The 15,839-nt window shown below is 40.3% G+C and overlaps 1 protein-coding gene across 11 annotated transcripts in view; it reads right to left on the bottom strand.

Moving 5' to 3' along the window:
• PPP1R12B (protein phosphatase 1 regulatory subunit 12B) overlaps positions 1-15,839 on the bottom strand; it is a 124,742-nt gene that overhangs the window by 79,829 nt on the left and 29,074 nt on the right. For 10 of the 11 annotated variants that reach the window (XR_012654106.1, XM_075055320.1, XM_075055312.1 and 7 more), the window contains exons 2-6: positions 12,545-12,675; positions 10,335-10,453; positions 6,748-6,907; positions 4,159-4,303; positions 2,462-2,536 (exon numbers count right to left, since the gene is read on the bottom strand). Coding sequence is in view for 10 of the 11 variants with exons in the window: in XM_075055320.1 (XP_074911421.1) it covers positions 2,462-2,536; positions 4,159-4,303; positions 6,748-6,907; positions 10,335-10,453; positions 12,545-12,675 (630 nt within the window). In the remaining variant the exon portion in view is untranslated. Of the gene's footprint in view, positions 1-2,461; positions 2,537-4,158; positions 4,304-6,747; positions 6,908-10,334; positions 10,454-12,540; positions 12,676-15,839 lie in introns of those variants that run through there. The other variant, XM_075055319.1, reaches the window with a different exon arrangement.

Here is a 15,839-nt window from a genome sequence, read left to right as displayed (position 1 = left end):
ACCTTAACAAGCCACCAAAGCACAATCCAATAATTACCACAGCATAAGGCCATCCCAACCTCATTAGACAAAAAATACTGTGGATTTGTTTAACAAGCCAATTCAACAGATGCACATCTGCAAGAGCACTGGATGTCTGGCACTAGAGCTTCGTAAGGGCACAGCTACACACCCAGCATGGCCTTAGATTCAAGCTGCAATTTAATAAAACCTTCAGACAAGTTTGCAGCAGTCCCCACTGAGACCCAGTGTCAAATCCTGACTTCCACAGCACTGCCCTGCATCTGCCCATATAGACACAGCGCTGGAGATCTGTCCACATGTGTTTGTATGCCCATGAAATCAGGCTAGATTCAGCTAAAGATGTGCTGGCTTTGTACCTATTATTTACTTGCTCTCAGAGAAAAGCATTCAAGTATGCCCTTTACAGGTAACCGATGGATCTCCCATGAGGATGGGTCACGTCTTAAATCTCTCAAATGCCAGCATTAAGTCATTGCACAAGAATACCTGTGATCACTGCAGCAACTGAAATATTTTGCCCAGCAAGCAGCAATATTAATTTTGTCACCACTGATGGACAAAAGAGTAACCAAAAAATTGTTTCAGTACCTTCTAGAAGCACAGACACAGCTGAGGTAGAAAAAGGGATGGCAATTACAGGCTCACTTTTAAGGGTTTTCTCTTTTGTGTCACGTCTAGCCTAGTTATTCTTTCTCTTTTGATAGGAGCTGACACCAGGCATAAGAAGAAAAAGCTCTGCAAATTCTGAATGTGGGAAAAGCTACATGGAGTCCAGCAAAGAGCCAAAACTTGGGGTACAGCATGTTGTTAAATAGAACAAACTGCTGGAGCACAGCAAAAGGAAGTGCAGGAAACAGCCTGCTCCATTCACAGGTAATTCAGAGACTGGGGAAAAAAAATCCAAACTTAAATTCAATTAATTGCTTCCAGCACACAAAATCCCCTCTTCTCTCCAATAACAGCAGTAAATCTTTTAGCAAGGACAGCATATTGTTCCTCTACAAGCTTTAGATTTAAAAAAACCCACCGATTTGAGAGCCATTTTGAAAGTGAAATAATGTACTTAAAGGAATGTCATGGAACTGCCTATTTCATCCTTAACAAATGTAACTTTTCTATTTAAGTGATAAAAATGGCACATGATAAACACACATGATAAAATAGCATTTCTATTAAAAAAAAATCCACTTAAAAAAAAACCCCAAACCTGTGATAAAATCTGAATTCTTCTCTTCTTCCCAGTTCTACTATAGTTTGCTAAACTAATTTAATAAATGAAGGCCTTTATATAGTGCTACTATATAGAGAACAAGGGGGGTTGCTAGCCCCTGTGAATCAGGCCTAAAAATGGGCTAGCACCCATCCAGAAAAATTCTCGTTGTTGTTTTGCTTTTCCTTTTCTTTTTCTTCTGAGGAGTGCAGTTATCTGCAGAATCCTGGTGTAGTGAGATAGGAGGAAATCCAAAATACAACACTGATAGTATTTATCAACACCTCATTTAGGGAGAAGCTGATTAATTTTTAAAAAGTTTCTGTGAAAGTTAAGGATGCTATTTAAGGATGACAGCAGCTGCGTTATGATCAGACCTTGAGTTCTACCACCCACATTTGTCAGTTCCTCAAAATACTTTACTAGGTTTTATCAGCAGTGTTCTCATTATGTCCGTTTCTGAATCCAACGTTTTAAATGATACTTACAATTTTTAATTTTTTTTTAAAGAAGGTTGGTTTGTTTTTTGGAAGCACCCAAATGAGGTAATTGAGTAGACCAGATGAAATACAATAAAATGCAATCCAAAAACAACTTTCTGACTTGATGACAGGCTTTACTTTGATCAAGATATATCATTTTTGCTTTCTTTTTTTATCCCAGCTTTCTGCCTATAACTCCTTCCAATATCTCCATTGCACTATGAAATGGCAATTTAATATGGTTTTGAAATCACCAATTCTTTTAGTCCAGAATTCCCTGAAGTTTGTAATTTCTTCTCCTTCAATCAAAAGTCTCCCTATTGTAAGAAAGGCAGACATGGTAACAGATCTCTTTCTCAACACTGACAGCATATTTCCTTAGATGCAAACACAAAGTTGACTTCGGTAATCACTCATTAAGAAAAGAGCAGTTTGATGCTAGAGAGCTTGCCAGCTAAGAAAAGCAACTGCAGAATAGTAACAATTCCAAAGACGAACTATACATTCCTTACCAGTTTACATAATTCTGCATGCCAGCACACTACTGACCTTCTTGATGCAGTCATCCAGTTTTCTAGATTTCTAGCTATTAAAAATATTGGTGTAATTAAAGATTCCAAATGACTAACAAAAAAAAAATAGCTGGGCCTCAGCTTCCTGTGTCTGTTGACACCATATGTCTTAGAGAACACCCGTGTGTGAAAAGGTAATTGGAGAGGTGGAAAATGATCTGCCAGAAACTCACCACAGACTGTTTCTTCTGCAGCATTTCTAAATGCTCAACTAGTCCCTCATCAGCCACGTCGAATGGTGTCTGGCCCTGATGCAATAAGAGAAGACAAGAGGATATCCAGTATGGCATGGTGTTAATATTCAAAAAAGCACTATTTACCAATGAAGAACAAAAGTGAATTATGCTCCACATCCTCCCTCCCCAAATGCTGAGTAACATACTCTGTTTCACTCCAGAGTAGGAAAAGCCATGTGACAGCGATGGTACTTTTAGGACTCAATCCATGATCAGAGCAACCTTAATCATTGAAGTGCAGTTCCCTGATTACTGCTGCTCAAATCTAACAGCCAGGACTAACATATTTGAGTTTCCAGGTTTCCAAAAAGTACGCTCTTGTACTGAGAAGGAATGTGATCAACCCGTTCTACTGTATCATCGTGTATTTGAACCTTCTGAAAGACTGCCAATCATCAGCAGGCCAAAAAAATTGGGAGCCGTTTCCACATCCATAGCCATTTACAAAATAAAACAGAAAAATTACTTCGGGGCACCAAACAAGAAATCAGTTACATTTTCACCATAACTAAAGCTATAATAACCATTTAATTAACATCACATAATGAAACCTGATGGCTAGTGATCAAATAAATACAGGTTGCCTTGGCTATCTGACCTAGGAAGTTAACAATCCTTGACTGGACAGAGCAGGTAACGCAGCAAATACAACTGTGTCTGTTTCTTTTCAAGCTTAGCACAATACAAAACCCACACATTCTGAACACTTTGGAAAAGTACCTAATAGCACTTAAAGCAAAAAAGACTCCCTGTACTTTGACGCCAAAACCTCACCACGCTAAAATGGCTCCTTCTCATAGAGCCATTTCTTTTACATGGGTTTCCAGTACAGACAGATGCACTCAAATCATACAGTGCCACATTTCTCTTATCAAATTATCTTGCCTGCTTTCATTCACTGGTGCTGTTCCAAGTACTACAACCTCATTTCCTCCCCCAGAAGCAGCCACGGCACAACTGAATCTGCTCCAGCAGGAAGTGGTTCACAGACACTGCCTGGGCATCACAGCATGGAGGGGAACGCAAAGAACAACCGTGGACAAGCACACATCAGCTCTTGAAAATCCACGGGCTCTTCAAGGAAAAACTTCTAACTATTTGGATGGAAGAGGAATTTTTTTTCTCCTTTTCTTTTGTTTTTCTTCCATCCTATTTTTCTTTACTCATTTCTCACAAATCTGAGTCAATTTTTCAATTTCCCTTTTTATGACCAATGTAGTAGAACAGGAAGGATTTAAAGCTGCCAGTTTCTCAAGGGTTCACTAGTTTTCAGTGCAGTATACCTCAATATTAGCATATTATTTTGCACTCCAAGACTGTCTTTTTTGTTGTTGTTTAATTTGTCAGGATTATACTAAAACAGGAAGACACAGATTAGCTCCTATCCTTTCTTACAGTCTTGGTCCTAAAGTTGAATCATGATCTTTTCCAGTAACACTTGAAATTTTTCTGCCTTCCTGCAGTCAAGATTCTTTATTTTCTGACACTTCTAAATGCTCCACTGCACACGCTAGGAGAACTGCTCACCATGTAACTTTGTCATTGCGTTGGATCAAGTGGTAGGCAATAAAGTTGATATTCATCTAGCTATAAAATACATTGCATAAGTTGTGCCAACATCTGTGCATACTAACCAGCTTGTTCCTGATGTCCATATCACACAGGGCCTCAGCCAGGATGGAACAAGCTTCCTTCACTCCCCAGTGCGCAGCAGCATGGAGCGGAGTCCAGCCGTCATTGTCCTGGACATTCAAATTAAACCCAGCCTGGATCAAGAGCCTGAGGAAAGAAGCAGTATTGATTTCTGCCCACCTGAGAATGACTTCTTGACACAGAATAGTTAACACCATGAGCCACAAAGTAGGCAGCATGGTCCACAATAAGCCGGTAGTCTCTTAACTTGTTCATTCACCTAAAAAACAGCCCACTTGATGTGCTTGTAACTGTAACAGAACAGGGCAGTCAACAAAGTGACTTTGCTGTAAAACCTGCTGGAATGTGTCTAATTGGTAAGGTTCCCTTTAAGCATGTCCTAAACTGGGAGAACACCTTAATGTTCTGGCATCGGTCACCCAGTCTCAACTCCTGCTCCAATGGACGAGAGACACCAGACTTGCTTGGGCACTAAGCAAACAAACAACAGCTCTGCAGACTGCCATCTCCTTAACAAGGAGCCAAGCACAGCAAGCACAGCACCTGGCAGGAAAAGGACATTTGGTAACTGGAGCTCAGCCTTGGCTCTACCAGAGAACAAGGCCACATGGTAGGAACGGTCCATAAGGAGACGATGCCAGCAGGACTGCCAGGTAAGAAGCAGTGACATTACTGTGATCGACAGATGTGAAGTTTGCAAGTTAAATAACCCACATTTGGGTTAAACAACCCAATATGCATTTTTGCAGACTAATCCTTGCACAGTTAAAGCAAGTCTTACCCAAGCGAACCTGCCTTGGAACACCCTCGCATTACATTTACTGCTGTGCACCTTCCACCCACTCCCTCCTCAATCAGACCAGAGCACTAGTGTTTCATAGCATCTGGAGCTTGAATATTTAAAGACAAAACAAAGAGAAGAGAGTCAATTGTAGTCTGAAGCTTCAGAGACACATGCACACTGGTACTCCAGTGATCAGATGAAAGCACTGAGCAGCTCATGTATCAAAACTGACTATTATCCAAGTTGCTTAAATATTGAAGAGCATCCGAGGGGAATTCTGCAAATCTGGTAAAACAGCTACTGAAAATTTCCATCATGGGAAATCCCACCATCCAGAGCCACCTTCCTGCAGCACAAGGGAAATCCAGCACAACCCCAGAATGGCACCTACAGTTTTGAAACTCCTGCAGCTTTACACCGATGCGTTACTGTGCTAAATAAAAACACAGTCATGCCATAGCAGCAGTGTGTTTCTCTGTGAAAGAAATTTTAAATTAGGTGCTGACTTTATGTTGATTTTCCAGCTGGCAAAAGGGAGGAACATAGCTGCTATGACACTCAAGGTCACAAATTCCACATCTCATTTGAGAGTTAGCTAGCTCCTGACTTTCAGCCCCTTTGGTTTAAGTCACTGAAGCTTTGTATTTTAACTTACAGGGTGACCATAAAATACACAAGAGTGAAATAACGTCAGCTTTCTGTGAGATCTGTTTATCATTACAACAATTAATGCCAAGGAGTAGCTGTCCAGAACTAAGTCACCCCACAAACAGTGAATAAAGCCTTCATTGAGAACTGGATATACAACCCTCCACTGGAAGTCCATGGGACCAACACCTCAAACTGAGGAGATATTACATTTCTATTCCACATAAGCTGTGTTAGATTACTGTTCTTGGGCACAGTACAGGCACAGACAACTTATAACTCAATCGCAAGCTCTAATGAATGAATACTAATAGGAAACATGGAGAATAACAAAATTACTAGAGCTTGACAAGAAACAGCTCTTACACATCAAGTCATGCCACTTAAAACTATGAAATTAAGGATCAAGATGGATGAACTTTCAGAAGGCATTTTAACCTAGGTAGTAGAATAACCTTGCTGATATTTATGGGCAGCTCCACCCATACATAAAGAGTAGAGAAGAAAGCTTTACTGTTGGAAACATTAATTTGACCTTACCTGTAAAAACAGTCATGCTTTATTGCCAGGAAACACTACATTGGGCAAGTTCATTTTCTTAATAAGCTTGTTAGTACCAGAGTGGTAGAAGCAGAACTGCTATGTGTTGGAATCCCTCTGTCACTCCTGATGGCTGCAGGAGCAGTAGCATCAAGGGGCAGGGGGCAGCGAGACAGGGCTGGACACTGCATTTTTCCACAAAACTGGTCACGTAAAGTGTTGGGGTGTTTGTGATTGTCATACAGCATGCATTGTTACTTTGTAGGCTGAAATTTACTTTTATCCTCTAATACTGTTTTACTTGCTAGTCCTAAAACTATTGCTCTAATAGTGAAAATTAAACCTTCTAATTTATGTCTCAGTCTCTGAAAACCTTTCATCACTTTAAAGGCCTAGAGGTATGAAAGGGAATCTTCCAGTCCCTAAATATTTCTAGGTGAACCACTATGGTTGGGCACATAAATCTACAGAGCCTTTTGACAAACAGCAGCCTGAAAATCTCAGTATGAAACAGATTTCTCTCAACTACAAAGCTAGATGTGTTTCTTACAAAAAACAGTCTTAAATCAATGCATCAGCCCTGGGAAGGAGCTCCTACCTCATGACTTCAGAATAGCCCTTTGCCGCAGCAACATGAAGAGCTGTGGCACCTGTTCGAGGCTGCTTTATATCTTCAATTCTCCCACTGTTCAGCCACTGTCGGGCATCCTGTAGCATTTGCTGCTCCTCTTCTTTTCTCGCCAGGTCTAGGTCTACACCTAAGAAGGTGAAGCACAGAAGAAGATAAGATCAAGTGAAAGCTCTCATGAACATGTTAAACTTACCCTATGTTTCATTTGCTATACAATATTAGTAGCCTCTTTGTAATCTTGCACAAAAATCAGCAAAAGCATTTTCTAGGAGTTGGGAGAACTACTGCATCACTGACAAAGACTTCAAAGCTGTCTGACTTAAAAAAAAAATAATCTGAAAGTTGAACTTCTGGTTGCAAACCAGCCCAACTAACTACTAGCTCAACTGTGAGCCAACTACGGGTGGAACGATTGTGCTCTAAATATGCAGTGTCTTAGACTGAAATAACCAAGTCATGAACAACAGACTTACAAACTGAATTAAACAACAGTGTGAGTATAATCTACAGTGCAGATCTGAAGAGATGATCCTAAGATGCCACCTGCAAGAGCAGCACAACCCCAACTGTATGGTCACTTAAAATTCAGTATGATTTGCAAGCTGCATGTACAGAGATCTCTGTGCTGCACCAGAGCCATTAGTGCCAGGCACGCCAGAAGAAATATTTAGTTAATTCCACTGAGCAGCAAACCACTAGATTCTGACAAAACACAATTCTAAATTATTTTGGGGATAGAAAGCAAAAAAAAAAAACAAAACCAAAACTAACCTGATGGCTTAAGAGATCTGCTTTAGATGAAGTCAGATCAAGTAAGTCCATCAATACATCTGGTATAACAGAGACATGGACTATGGGGCTTTCTGATAACAAGAGGGAGAAGTTTCCCACCCTAGGAAATGGTTGCTATGATGTGGAGAGGCCAGGTAGGTTTAGCTGATGGGCTGTGTCAATTGTCACTAAACCAACAAGAAGCAAAACTATCTTTAACTTGTTTTTGTAAGTGGAGTTTTCATTACAATGAGGTCCTGTAAGGATGATGTATCAATCAGAAGTACAATATAGCTCCATACAAGATTAATCAGACTAGAGCTCACTGACTCAGGAAAAAATATGAAGGACAAGATGACAAATCTCAAAAATCAAGAAGGATGTTGAAGAGCAACTGTCCCTATGGATTAGTTCTTTCAGTATAAGAATGACATGATTCCCAATTAAATTATGGGGCATTAGGTTCAAAACAGAACAAAAGAAAACACTTAACTCAGGGTCTGAACTGTGAAAGCCACTACCACAGGATGCTGCAAAGATTAGAAATACAACTGGCTGCAGAATAAGGATTAGAGAAATCTGTAGTCATTAAACGTAATGCTATACATTATGTTCCCAAGAAGGACTGCAGAAGTTCATGAAACAGAAAGCCACGGGGGATTCATGAGCACAGAGAAAGCCCATCTGGCTCAGGAATTTCTTGAGGTACAGTGCCTGGAGGCTGGGAAAATGTTTGGGAAAGGACTCATACACGCTTGTCCCGTTGTTATAGTTTGCACCAGGCAGCTGCTTTTAGCTGCCATTGAAGACAGGCTACAGAGCTGGATGGACACTTATTTAAAGTTTATAACACATTCACTCCAGCAATTATGATCCTTTTAAACTGTGTCAATGGGAAGCTTCTCAGTGGAGACAGATGGTTGTTTCAGGGCATCTTAGCAGGATGCCGCTAATGTGGTGAAGCAATGAAAAAGCCAAGCAGAATCCCAAGAAGTGTCAGGCACAATATCTGCAGCTGAGGCAGAATTACATGAAGAATTGTGTCTACAGTCAGCATTTGTTTTACTGGGCTGTCCAAACCATGCCTGTCTCTTCTTGCAGTCAGGCTTCCCTAGATGCCCAGAAAGATACAGATCCTTTCTTTCTATCAGTGTAACTTGTCTCTCTTTAAAGTAGGTATCAAGAACTGTACACACTAATAACATGGTTGAAATCTTACAGGGCATGGTTTGGACAGCCCAGTAAAACAAACGTTGACTACCAACACAATTCTTTTTAAATATGTGAGTAGATTAAATTTAAGGGAGAAGGGCTATTTAAGTTTATTTCAAAGTGGAGGGAAAAGAGGAACAAAATAAGAACAACCTTGTCAAAAATACTAGAGTAGAAAGTAAAAAGCTTCTATTTACCAGAAGGAACATGATCTTGTATCAATCTTCCAAGAGGAACAGTAACAGAAATAACAACTAGTTCTCAGATGGATAGCTACAAACTCACCAGTGGAACAGTAACACAGTTCACAAAGTAGCAAGGGACTGATCTCTTCCTAACTATACCTGAAAATAGCTTCAAAAATAAAAGTAACCACCATGGATCAAGCAGAATATATCTGTTGGAGAGGACTAGATTCAGTCCAGCATGCAAACAACCCCAAGATCAACCTGCAGTCATAAAATAATCTAGACTGGAAAGAATCTCTGGGGGTCTCTAGCCCAAATCCCTGCTCAAAGGAGGGTAACTTCAAACCCAGATCAATTTGCTCAGAGCTGAATGCAGCTGAGTTTTGACTACCTCCAGTGATGGAGATTCCACAAGTTCCTTGGGTCCCCATTCCAGCACTTTCCTAGGAAACACTTTTCCTCAGAACATCCCTCATTCAACCCTATGACTTTTTCCTCTCATCCTGTCACTGTGCAGCTCTGAGAAGAGTCTGGCTCCATTGTCTCTATAGCCTCCCTCAAGATAGTGGAGTACAACAGATCCCCCTGTCAACTTTCTCTTCTCAAGGCTAAATATGCAGTCCATACATATCCAATGTGGACAGTTTGGTCTGTATCAGCTCAATTTGCCTCAGTTCATCACTTTCCCCATAGATAAATGCATCCTTCAAAAACATTCTTGATGAACTTCATAGATAGGGTTTAAACTTCTTACACATGTGTACAGACACCTAACCACTCACAGATTAATTTCATCAGTATAAAGAAAATTTTACACTGATGAAGCATTTCTTAATTATAATACAAGTTATACTATCTGACATTTCTTCTACCAGTGATGTTTTTGCAGGGACAGTACAGAGAGCAGCCCCTCAGACAGGCATACCTGATGAGAAAGGGGAAATGGCAGAGCAGACAGGCTGCAGAAGTCTACGGAAGCATCAGGATAAAGCAGGTCACTCCAGGCCAGGCAAAATCATTTCCCAGTCCCTGCTCTTAGCAGGGCTGTAAATCTCACCTCTGTATTATCAAGTCTTAGTGAAACAAGACCTTTCATTGATACCAGAGGTCAGAATTAAATCTCACTTTAAAAGCAAACAGATCTAATGCATCAGCTTTCAGTACTGTGGTGTCTTGTTTTGAAGAATCCTATTAAGGACAGAGACTGCACACCACAAACCTTCTGCATCTGTTCCACTGTTCTGCTACCAAAGCGAAATTTGTCAGCTGCCTCTTGGGCCAGATTTCAGATCTCTTCACCTATAGACAGTAAGCCAACAGAATTTTCTTATAGAAACTCTTAGAGGTCTAACTCTCACATATTCAATCCCACTACTGATTTACCTTGTTTCTTTACTTGTTCCAGAAGCAGGTCCTTCATGGCTGCTTCCTCTGCGATGTCAGACGGGACTTCACCTTCACTGTTCACAGCAGCCACATTGGCTCCATGACTAATTAAGTACCTACATGAATGAGACCCATACCAACATATTAGACCTTGTGTGCAGGTTTCAGTGCAACTTATACAGTAAACCAAGTAGCAGAACAAAATATTTGGCTTTCTCATTCAAGTTCAATTACCAAATGAGTATCTTATTCTTATCAAATTTCTAGACTAAAAAAGTTCATTATTAAATGCAAGGTCCCCAGTTCATAGCTCATAGTTTTTGTTTCTCTATAGTTATTCAAATACCCCTAGTTCTTGCACTAACCTGATAAAGTACGCTTTTTTTTTTAAAGTAATTAAAAAAAGATAAGCCAAGCCATCATAAATTTTTTGATTTGTCTTTTTATAACTATACCAAAAGTTCATTCCAGAACAACTAATGTCTTTTTTCAGCTTGCCCATCTTGTAACCAGTAAAATTTGGGGAAGTAAAAAAGTATTTGTTTAAACACACAGATATAGGAGGGTGAGATAGGAGAAGATATTTTTTCTTGGTTTTGTTTTAAAATCTATTTTCAATGCCTTTGAGAAATAGTTATCAGTATTCAAATTTTGGTAACTTTTTGGTAGCTGTGGTGGGCTAAATGGCTGGTAAAAAAATAATAATATCTTTCATTTGAAGAACTAGTATTTGGGAAGAAGAAAAACCAAACTGATAAAGGATCGTCCAAAAAGCTAAGAACTGTTCCAGGAGGAGTACAACACACAGAAATAAGTGAGCCACAAAAGATTTTTTTTTTTTTGGTTAGAATATATTGTAGACAACTATCTTGAGAAATACTATTTTTTTCCCTTATTCTTCTAACCTATAATGCAGCTTTTATCTCAGAAAAATTATTTCACTTGGGAAACTACTATTTATGTTTGCCTGTTCTTTGGTTCCAGTTATTCTAGCACTCCAGGTCATATATTTGAGCAATTCTCAAAGTCTCAGAACAACATGTTGGTGCATAAGTAGTCTGGTATCAGTATCTTCTCTGGGACAAACAGACTATTAGTCCTTTGTGAGCATAGTGAACGCTCAGATCAGCTGCAGAATGCTATTTCAAACCCTGGAATCAGAAACTGTGCCAAGAAGAGTCAAATCTTTGTTGGGCGTCACTTATAGCTGGTTACTGCTTTGCTATAAACATCTACTGGACAAAACCCTCTGTTATACTTACTGTCTTTTCTTTCATATGTATTTCATGTTTGTACTCACTGGATTATCTAATCTCTCTATGGCAGGCCACAGAATTTCACCTGGTTATGTCCAAACTGAGCCCAATATCTTGTGTTGTAAGCAAAACAAAAAAATAGATGAGACAATGCTCTAATTCTAAGTGAGTTAAGTAACAAGCAGTTACTTTTATCTACTCTTCCATCTTTTGTGAAACAGTATGCAAGAAACAGAAACAGAAGATCTAAATGTGAAGAAAAAGAAACAATGCTGTTGGTATATTGGTGACTCCAGAGCCCAAACATTGCATTTCTCTCTCAAAAGTCTCCACACAACTGCAGCACTGCTCACATAGGCCTGTTTATGGTAAGAAAACAGTTGCTTTGCAAAGCCTCAGAACAAGGGTAAGTGCTGGTGCAGTTTCTCTTTGAATTCTTTTGATGGTATCCGCCATCTGGGGTTTACACCAGAATAGCTATATGCGCGTAATTACACTAACATACATTTTGTACAGAGACAGAATTCTTTTCAGTTAGAGGAACAAAATCCCAAATTGCGCTTAGGTAACACTTAAAATTCTGCATGGGCTCCCTGCTGATGGAAGCGCACAGCAAAGACAGTCAGTAGCAGCAGAGCTGTGCTTCATTACACGTTTCTATTAGTGTGCCTGCCTGTCAGCCATCGTGTTTCCCTTTTGCTTGGCATTTCAGCTAAAGTATCTAATGAATCATAAGTCACTGTAATGGGATCAGCAAAAGGCAACCAGTTGCAGGCTCCACCTTAATCCCCACAAATTAAGAATTCAGTAACAGGAGAAATGCATCTATTTTCAGCATTGCTTCCCAAGACACTGTATAAGTCTCAGAGCATCAATCGTCTGTGTACCTGCTCTGAAGAGGAAGATGTGGAAAGTGTTATAAATACCCAGAATAGCCTGAAACTCACTCACTCTGCTATGTTCAGATAGCCACACGATGCCACTGCATGAAGAGGGGTCCAGCCCTCGTTATCTTGCTGGTTCACATTGGCTCCATTTTCTACAAGGAACTTCACCATGTCCAGGTTCTCATCTATACAGGCCTGAGGGAGAAGGGGAGGGAGGACATTCAGGGGAGGGAAGGATTGAAGAGAAAAGGGAAGGGAAAGAGAAGAAAAAAAAAAAAGCGTTGGTGTTAAATCAAGTGTACAACCTCAATTTGCAGTTTATTGGCAGCAGGTAATTCCTGGGCTGAGATTCCCACACTGTGAGCTAGCACATCTTAAAACTTAAAGGTAGCATGAGGTTGGGAACTAAAATAAATTAATTTCAGGACTTTCAAAAATTAATTGTAACTCAAAGAGTCCCCAGGTGGACAACCTCTACATTTGCTCAAGCCTCACTTCTCACCAATTGATCTGTTTCCTTCCTCTCTCCCACACTGTTATCTCCCTGGAGCAGGGACACACTGTAAAATGATATATCTGTATTAGTTTTAGGTATGGCATCAAATTCCTCCTAAGCAAGGCAAGCTATGTATTTATTTAGATTACATTGTTCCCTCAAAATTTCAATGAAATAATGTCATAACAATGAATGAAATGAGATATCACTAGTGGTAGCAATGAGCAGGGAAAGCATGAGATCAAGAAGCCTGACTAAAGCAGACCATCTGTATACTGGATGTTGCCCTTTTACAGACGTAATCATAGCAAAAGCAGAATTTGACAGAAGTTAATAACTTCTTTATTCAGCAGTATTTATTAATTTTCCTGAGTATAACAAAGTACAACTTTCCCTGTTAGCTTTACAGACCCTGTGACCTACTGAATAGAAAGACAACCTTTTATTAGCTGCTGTATGTATTCCAGAGCCTGTATTTAGAGACCTGCTAGCTTTGAAGTTGCCAGAAGAAAACCTAGCTAGATTTTCAAGTCTCAGCGCTTCTGTTGGGTGGAATTCATCCTTCCTCAAATTCCTGGCTACAGCACGTTCTGCATTGCATTTACAGTTCACTGGAGGCTGCTATTTAAGGATGAGCTGGCAATTTAATACATATGTCCAAATGCATGTGCCTCAGCTGAGAAGCACCAAGCATGACTGGGAGGCAAAAGGACTGGCTTTTACAGCATGTCCATCTACAGGCAGAAACCTAGGTCCTCATTACTAAAGAGGGAATCAGCTTGGTTGAAATTCCTCCAAAATCACAGTACTCGATTGTTTTATATAGCTTGATGTGGGCACATCTATCAGTTACAGCAGTCAGATGACTTCCGGATAATCATTCTTCTAAAATGAGCAACACTGACTATCCATTCCTACCCTAGCAAGTAATGAAAATGAGGAAATTGTCTTTAACCAACACCCCACTCTCTAGCCCCCGGTCCAGGAGACAATCCTGTATTATCTAACATATTCATCTATGCTGCATTGCTTATTTCAAAGGAGAGGCATGCCCTACACCAGGACATCCAACGCTTGTTATTTCTACTGCAAGTGCAAATCCTGAACTAGCCTTTTACCCCACAAACACAAGTTACTCCTGTATTTGCTTGTTTCACAAGTAGCTGTGCAAAAGGCTACTTGTGAACTTTAAAAGCAAAAGCTTTTAAACCTCTTGCCTCTAAGGAAGCATGCTCCAGAAAACTAACTTCTAGTACAGTTACTTGGCAAATGCTGGAAAACGCAGAGTGCATCTATGGTGCTAGGAAAGGATGCCCCGGGAGCAGAATCAAGCACCCAAGTCCAGACTGCATCTATGCTGAAGTGTTAGCGTGTTTCCCTGTTCTGTTTTAGACTGGTTTAATCTTACTCTTTGCCAGAAAAGCACAAGCATAATTCTAGAAATAGTTTACTTTAGGAACTGCTCCAAACCCAGAACAGATGAGACTGCCCCTGGGTTGGCTCCCTCCACCCTGCCCCAGTCTATCAACACTCTGCCACCCGCAGGCATGAAACAGCTTCATCCCGTAAACCCAATTCTGGGGGGCTTCCCTTAGGTTATTTCAGGCACTAAAACTGGGAAAAAACCCCACAATCCAAACCAAAAATATTGGGGACTGAAGAGCACCACACTGAGGTCGGAGGAGTGCCAGGTCCAAGCATTGACAGGGTAAGACATGGTTAGGTCTGAGCAAAGTAGATGCAACCAGGTTCTACCACCAGCCTCAGGAACAAGGTTTGTTCCTTCATCCTCATTTATTTAGATCATCTGGTCCAACCCCCTGCTCAAAGCAGGGCTAAACCTGATGTTAGATCAGGTTGCTCAGGGCCTGCTCCAGCCAGTTTTTACTGTCTGCAAGGATGGAGACTCCACAGCTAGCCTAGGTCCCTGTCCCAGTGCTTCACCATCCTCTCAGTGGGTAATTTTTCTTACTATCTAATCAGGACTTGCTGCAGCTTATGCCTCCTGCTGCAATAGTGCAGATGTAGCCTCTAAGTCTCAGCAGGTGATGAGAGCAGGAAACACAAGCCAAATATTCCTACTGTACAGGGGAACTAATGTGTGCCCAATATGCACGTGATTAATTTTAAGACATATTCTAGATGGTATCCACTCCTGATTTCCATAATCCTGCAAACTATGCAAACAAATCTGTTAGTGGCTTACATCCATAACAATGCATTCAAATGCAGTAGGAAGGTAAAGTGTGCAATGCACACAGAGGTGGACATGGATAAATAGAGGAACATACTGATCCCTCTACCATTCAAGGAGCAATTTTTGGGGAATTCGTCTCTGAGCCTGCAAAACTGAGAGCAAATCTGTATTTTATTGCCACCCACATTTATTATGATATACTTCAAGTTTTCCCCTAACACACCTCAAATAAATTACACTTGCAATCTTATTGATGAGAGTTATTTACATTTTGACCTGGGAACACAACCATTACATATCACTTTTTAAATAAAACTGACTTTATCTAAAAGCATATTGCTCCGAGAATAGCCAAGACAAGTTCACCCACACAGTGGTTTCTTTTGAGCTCAATCACTTCTGGCTGACTGAAGAATTATAGCCTCAAAGAATAATTTTATCAGTGTGGCTCTGACAAAGCAGCAAGGTAGCTGTTTCATGCCTGTGCATACTTAGTGCTGTGCTGTATTTGCATATTACCTGCAGCTTGAATGTAAATCTAAATTTAGACTCAAGAATGTCTCTATATTGTGAGCTTTGTATGTATTTGATAGAGAATTATATTTACATTGTTTATCATTTAAACCACCCCAATACACCCACTACATCTGCACATACTTGGAATCG

The sequence above is a fragment of the Buteo buteo genome, chromosome 23 (genome assembly GCF_964188355.1).
Source record: "Buteo buteo chromosome 23, bButBut1.hap1.1, whole genome shotgun sequence".
Classification (NCBI taxonomy): domain Eukaryota; kingdom Metazoa; phylum Chordata; class Aves; order Accipitriformes; family Accipitridae; genus Buteo; species Buteo buteo.
Note: the sequence above shows the minus strand (reverse complement) of the source record. Positions and strands in the feature narration are given on the sequence as shown.